The sequence below is a fragment of the Lathyrus oleraceus genome, chromosome 1 (genome assembly GCF_024323335.1).
Source record: "Lathyrus oleraceus cultivar Zhongwan6 chromosome 1, CAAS_Psat_ZW6_1.0, whole genome shotgun sequence".
Classification (NCBI taxonomy): Eukaryota; Viridiplantae; Streptophyta; class Magnoliopsida; order Fabales; family Fabaceae; genus Lathyrus; species Lathyrus oleraceus.
The window spans coordinates 462,281,694-462,288,892 of NC_066579.1; the positions used below are offsets into that span (position 1 = coordinate 462,281,694).

At 36.4% G+C, this 7,199-nt stretch overlaps 1 protein-coding gene across 1 annotated transcript; it reads left to right on the forward strand.

The window, feature by feature from the left end:
* The first annotated feature begins 4,402 nt into the window (after positions 1 to 4,402).
* Positions 4,403 to 5,334, forward strand: LOC127115932 (uncharacterized). Its single transcript, XM_051047346.1, has 2 exons — positions 4,403 to 4,599; positions 4,679 to 5,334. The coding sequence occupies exons 1-2, from the start codon at positions 4,459 to 4,461 to the stop codon at positions 4,952 to 4,954; spliced, it is 417 nt and encodes a 138-aa protein (XP_050903303.1). The 5' UTR covers positions 4,403 to 4,458; the 3' UTR covers positions 4,955 to 5,334.
* Positions 5,335 to 7,199: the final 1,865 nt, after the last annotated feature.

A 7,199-nucleotide genomic window follows, 5' to 3' on the forward strand; every position in this document is an offset into this window, starting at 1 on the left:
AGGGCGCTTTAAAGCGTTGTTATAGGCCAAAAAAAGCGCCCTCTTTTTCCTTATTTGGCGTAGTGTCAGCATCAAAAAAATCAGTCAGCTCAAGTTTATTTTGCCTTTTCTTAAAGGGAATATGATACCATGATGAAGTGTGCCATTTATGTACCTTATTATCTTCTTCATAGCATTTAAGTGTTATTTTATAGGGTTGTTCATGAACATGCTCGCCAATCCGATTAAATAACAGATGTCTGGCCTACTTTGACACAAGTACCTCGATGAACCTACCAACGACTTGAATGTGTTAACATCCAATTTGTTTTCTTTGCCTTCATCTAAATTCACTAATTTCAAATTTGTTTAAGTTGGTGTGACTGCAATATTAGACACTAACATGTTGAAATTTGTCAAGATATCTTTTTGCATACTTTAATTGGTGTAGAATCATTCCACCAGAGGTAGGTAAGAATTCCATGCCAAGTAAATAGGCTAGCTTGCCTAAACCAGTCATTTCAAACACTTGCTTCATTTTCCCCCTTAAAGTGTTCAATTTCAGTCTCATAACTACCAATTACAAGGAGATCATCCACATAAAGTCAAATGATCAAAATATATTTCCCTTCTTCGCCTTTGATATAAACATCTTATTAAAAATTGCATTTTCTAAATCTTGCCTCAATGAAATTTTTGCCAATTCTTCTATTCCATGCTCTTGGGGCATGCTTTAGGCCATGAAAGGCTTTGTGTAACTTCCAAACTAGGCCTTCCTTTGCTTTGATGACAAAACTAGGTGGTTGGAATATGAACATTTCTTCCTCTAGAGGCCCATTAAGAAAATAGGACTTCACATCAAGATGGAAGAGAGACCAACCTCTATAGCAGGTCAAATCAATTACCAACCTAATGGTTCCATGTCTTACAATTTGTGAGAAGAACAAATCATAATCAATTCCTTGTAACTGGAGGATTTTTTTTGCCACAAGCCTAGCTTTGTGCTTGAAAAACTTTCCTTTAGGATTCACTTTAAGCTTAAACACCCATCTGATTGCGATGACATTCTTCCCTTTAGGTAACTTGGTTAATTCCCAAGTTTCACTCTTCTCTATGAAAGAAATTTCTTCAACCATGGAATCCTTCTGAGCCCGTTCCTTGAGAGTTTCTTGATGATCAATGGGTTTAACATTTGCAAACATTTCAAGAAGCATTATTTATCCATCAATGTGTACTTCATTGTCAAGAACTTGCTCATAATCAACTAGTCTTCAAAATTAAAGTTATTGATGATTCTCTTTTAATTGTGACAGACAATGGTTATATTGTTTTGTCTCCTTTAATAACCATCTAAGATTTATTACATGTTTCAAATTTGTCTGGAAACTTGTTATTTGATAGTAAGCTAACACAAAATAAAAACGGCCGAGTTCAATTCTTTGATACTCACTGTTTGTTTCAAGATTTGATATAAGAGAAGACGATTGACACTACTAAGGAACATGTTGGAGTCAGAAAACAACAACAATTTGAACTAATAAATTCTTCTTATATATATATATATATATATATATATATATATATATATATATATATATATATATATATATATATATATATATAGTGCTAGGAGAAATAACACTGCTCTGCACGAGTCGTTGTGCTCTCTATAAAAGATCCACTTTCTCTGGTGTTAGGAAATCAACAGTATTAAAGACAAATGATATGAAATCATGTTAGTTGTCAGAACATAGTTCTCATGTTTGACCACTTTACTCGAGGGAAATTTGTCCCCTAATAAAACCTCTTGTCACCGGTCACACTAGTGGGGAAACCCTAATCAAGTTCAAGCATGCATGTTTTCCTTCTACCCCCACGTACACCAGAACATCTGCTGGTCTAAGTGCTGGTCACCCATCTTGTGGGTCAGCCAAGAAATTCACAAACTCCTCTTGACATATATTTCAATATGCCGAAATATATCAAATGTGACATTTCTAATAAAGTCATGTCGGTATTTGAAGATTGGAAGCTCCATACAATGAATAATGTGCTCCCCAAATGTATCCAAGTATGGCTTTTGATAAATAGTGCAAAAATTATCAATAGGAAATAAAAGAATCTTAAGGTGATATCTAAGGATAGTATAATAATCTACTGGTGACATATGTTCATGTACCACTAGTAGGAGTAACTAGGAGAAAATCCTGAGCTAGTGTTGCTTACAAACAACCAAAAAACATTTTCTGTTTTGTAGTCATGTCAAACTTTACGTCTATGTCTTGGAAACTTTTACTAGAAAAGACATTCCCCAAAATATGTTTCACTTTAGGAGGGACAATGTTCTTTCTAGTAAAACTGCTAAAGTCAAAATCTGAAATGATAACACTAATACTATCCAAAGCTATGTCAAAACCAAAGTCCATATCATATATCTCAATGTCTCTCAATACATGATCCTGTAACACCCAATATTGAGCATTAGAAGCCACAAAAGCGTATGAGGTCTCCTCTAATGCAAAGTATAAATCCAATCTCCAAACTCTAATAGTTAAAGAAGACGTGAAGGCCCTAAACAAAAGACCTCCACCAACCATATATCTTAAACCCCCCGTTCACAACTCTTTATCAAACAAAATAGTTGATTCCTCCATATGATTAGGTTGACATGTTCTTAGGCCAAAACTCAATTTGGCAATACCCATGTATGATTAAAGTAGAATAAGCTCACTTTGAGGATCCATCAGTTGTGGCAGAAGATACATTAACTCAACAAACCTGACAACTTTATTCATCGACAACCTGTCGATAAAGCCTCCACCTTGACTAACAACCCCTCAAAGCAACTTCATTTCCAAGACCGACACCGTAATTGCTGAAGGGAACCAAACCCCAAAAAGTTTACTACCATCACAAGAAGACCAATATATCTCAGTAATAAAAGTATTCAATTCGAGACCTAATCTTAGATTTGTTTCCCGAATGATGTCAATGGCTTTACCCACCTCCTATGACCCCCATACAATGACACCGTCATCAAGATATTAGACATGAAGAAGCTTACAATTGTCTCTGATAGAATGAATAAGTTAGTGTAACACAAGAGCAAAAAAGATAAGCCCTAACGGGCCACCTTGTTGCACTCAAGTGGCTGAAATAATATCCCTAAGGTACAACCTCACTACTTGACCATAAAGAAACTCATCCACAAAGAAATAGATGGGGATTTCACCCCCACTTTACGTAGTAAGGTTGATCTATCTACCATGTAAAAAGCATTAGAAAAATCTACCCTAAGCATAACCAAAGAACCATTTCCACGCCACTTGCTTAACACCCTGTTGACATTGTACAAAATGACCACAACACCATCCAATACTCCAATTCTAAATTGAAAGTCTTTGAGATATATCTCATGCCACATCTTTTTTTACTCATTTTATAGCAAACTTGGATACCAACAACCTCTAAATAGAATTCATAACAATTGATTTTATCCCACAATTGGACTTTAATAACAACGTCAAGGGTGCAGAGACAACAAATTCGGTCAAACCCATCGAACACCTTCCTCTCAGCCATAAGTTAACAACTAGAGTGATTGCACATAAAATATCTCTTATCACAACAAAACCTTTTCACACAGTGCGTATAATATATGTTGTGTTCGCAAACCATCTCTACCATAAGATATTCCTTCGAGAAATGATTTAATGCATATGAAGATAATATCAACTTCATCCACTAGAGGAGCTTTAAAGAATAAGGTGACTGACATAGAGGGAAGTGGTATGTACAGTGTGTTTAACATCCAAAACCTTCATTGTATTTGCATTATAGAGGGCCACTCTAAATGATCTAAACACTTTCACAATCATTGTGAAGTGACCACCTGCAACCTTGTGGAGACATTGTTTGACGTTAAAACTCGTCTATTTTTATCTGTCTCATCAATATAAATTCCACTATGACCCAAATTATCTTACTCAGAGCTGTAAAACACACTATCAACTAACTTAACAAAACCATCTACATCTCTATAAAGAACTAAGCACTCCAAAGTGTGACATTATTGCACAAAGACTTGCAATTTCACATATTCTGAATTTCGACAATCTACAAAGTGCAACCAACAAGAAGTAATAATTTAAAGGGTTAAATACACTTTACCCCCCTGTAATGTTAGCGAGTTTAGGGTTACCCCCCTGGTAAAGTTATTTTTTCAATACCCCCCTTATGTTATGTAGATTCCTTCATAGAACCCCCTTAATATCCAGGTGGCATGGAATCTTGGTTTTTTATTTCAGACGTGGCTTTTTAATTTTTTTATTTTCACATGTGAATCTCCAGCATGGCATAAATTAGAAATTAGGGTTCCCTTCCCAAATCCATCCCCCTCTCTCTCTTCGTGAAATCCCAAATCCCTACCCCAAATCCATCCCTCTCTTCATCCTCGTCCGTGTCCCCTTCATCTGGGTTATGGGTGGCAGCAAGGCATCTTCCACGAGTGAAGTTGGAAACGGCTTACCAAGATGTGGATGCAATGAAACCATGAAGTTGTTCGTCTCCAAGTCAATTGAAAACCCCGGTCGCAAATTTTGGAAATGCAGGAATTATATGGTGAGCAATTTTGAAGCATTTTATTATTTTGAGTTTGATTTCGAAATTAATTGTTGGTGGTGTTTGTCTCAAATTGCAGAATGGGTGCGGTTTATTTTTGTGGGATGATTTGGTCAGTGAGTTTGCAGTGAAAGAAACCAATCCGTCCGGATGCCGCCAATGTGAAGTCAACAAGGCTTATTTGATTGAATTTGCTAAAGAGATTGTTGAGGAGATAGATTGCAGAGTCGGAAAGCTTAACAAGTTAGAAAAACTGAAGAAAAAGATTGCAATGGAAAAGAGGAAAAATTTATGGTTAATGTTTGTAATTGGTCTGTCATGGATGTTGATAGCAGCTATGGTTAAGTTAGTCTAATGAGTCTGTCATGTAATTGTTATGTCATTAGTGTTTTTCAGCAATGCAATGAGTCTGTCATTGTTGTAAGATTAGTGCACAGATATCTGAGTGAGTATTGTTGTAGATAAGTAGCTCCAGTGAAGTATAATGTTCTGTCAAGGGAAAACAAGTTGTTCTGTTCTGCTTCTAAGTACATGTTTGGATTAACTGTGATCTAATCTAGGTGCAAAATCACAGTGCAATTGAAATTTCTGCAAATGCTGTAGGAGGACTATTTTAGTTAGATTTTGAAACATGGAAATAATGGTTGTTGTTAAAGCAAATATGTAGTAGAAATGAATGTCATTACTTGTTTATGTAGAATTACTCGTTATCAGAATATATAAAACTATCTATTTGATTTTTAGAGAACTACTTTAATTGGCAAGTTGGCAGTGGTACTTGATGTAGCATCACCGAGTTACTGCCGAGGACATGGGCGGCTCTCCAACGTTGCTTGGCAGTGGTACTGTATATAGTTGCTTGATAGTACCAACATTTAGCTTAAACCATCAGGATAAGAAGCAGGAAAATTGTTTTATGGGGCATTGATCTATATAATAATGCAATAACAAAGACAATGATGAGGTATTCCTCATCTTATCCAATTAATTTCTAGATGAGCTACAAAATGCTCAACAAAGATAACCTACAGCAAATCCACCACGCATACAGAATGCAAGTAAATCCTCAGATAGACCATAAAGCTAGTACAAAAGACAATACAATGTCTAATAATTAAACAAGCAGTAAAAACACAGGAGCAAAACCAGCAGTGTCAACCTAATGATACTTGGGTGCCTTGCTCTGCAAATACTTGGACAAAACATCCATAACAGTTCCAAAATCAGCCTTGACCTGCATTGGAGGATTGGCAAATTGGCAAGCCAGGTCTTTGATATTCTTTGAATGGTAATCAATTTTGGACTGAGTAAACTTCAACCCATGTGCAGTGCTCACAACAACAGTCCAAAATCAGCCTGAGCCATAGCATCCATCAATTCTTCCTCAGTAGCCTCCTCACCAGGTACAATAACCCAATCAGGTGCCTGCCAATCAAACTGCTGCAAAATCTCAATAGCAGCAGTTTTCTGTCCTTCAAGCCTCAAACTGTTCAGAGAATTAGCCAAATAAATAGGCAATTCAGCAGTTACTTCACGAATCAACTGCATACACCCATCAAAATCAGTATCAATGCTAAGAACAAACGCTCCATTCGCAATCGGCTGAACCAGTTGAGCAATAGAGATTCTATTAGCAGGCAGGAAAACAATGGAAGGAATTCCAGCAGATGCACAACCAACACCAACAACAGGGCGGTTCATTTTATGCTTTTTATAAAGAAGGAAAATAAGAGAGAGCATTCAAAAAGGATTACAAAAGAATCACAGTAAGCAGTAAAGGCTGCTAGAAAAGGATTACAAAAGGATCATAGTAAGTGAATCACAGTAAGGATTACAAAAGGATTACAAAAGAATCACAGTAAGCAGTAAAGGCTGCTAGAAAAGGATTACAAAAGGATTACAAAAGGATTACAAATTTCTAATGTATGAATCACAGTAAGTGCATATGTTTGTTACAAAAGGATTACAAAATACATAGCAGAAACATAATAATCAGTCCCTCATTTTGAAGTGGGTATGTCTTCATTTTCTGGTAGGGTAATTGGTTTGTCACTAGATATTCCTTCACCTGTTATGGGTCTTTTAAACCAACTCAACTTGATCCTCTCACTTTGCCTTCTTTTGATGATAGGTTTTTTTTCAACCCTTTTTCTGGATTGTTTTGTGATTGAGGCAGCCACACTAGATCCTGTTTGACTCATAATAGTTGGAACAGGCATATCAGTTGGAGGCTGTGGATCAGTTGGAACAGGCACATTTGTTGGAACAGTCATATCAGTTGCAGTTGGGGCAGGCATATCAGATGCAGTTGGGGCAGGCATATCAGATGCAGTTGGCATATCATTTGCAGTTGGCATATCAGTTGCAGTTGGCACATGTCCTTTTTTAGGTTTTCTCTACAATGTAAGACACAATGTATGCTTGTCATCACAATGAAGAATGTAAGACAGAATGTAGAATGTAAGACAAAATGTATATCACAATGAATTACCTTTCTTTTAAGTGCATTGGGATCCTGAGTGGTAGCCTTACAAGTCATAGCATTGTGACCAAAATTATCACATTTGGTGCACTTATATGCAACACCAGATCTTCTCTTC

What these genes read in the sequence shown, in the direction of transcription:
- LOC127115932 (XM_051047346.1), top strand. Translation starts at nt 4,459, where the DNA reads ATGGGTGGCAGCAAGGCATCTTCCACGAGTGAAGTTGGAAACGGCTTA. An exon ending in GGAAATGCAGGAATTATATG is followed by an intron (nt 4,600 to 4,678) that starts GTGAGCAATTTT and finishes CTCAAATTGCAG; the next exon opens with AATGGGTGCGGTTTATTTTT.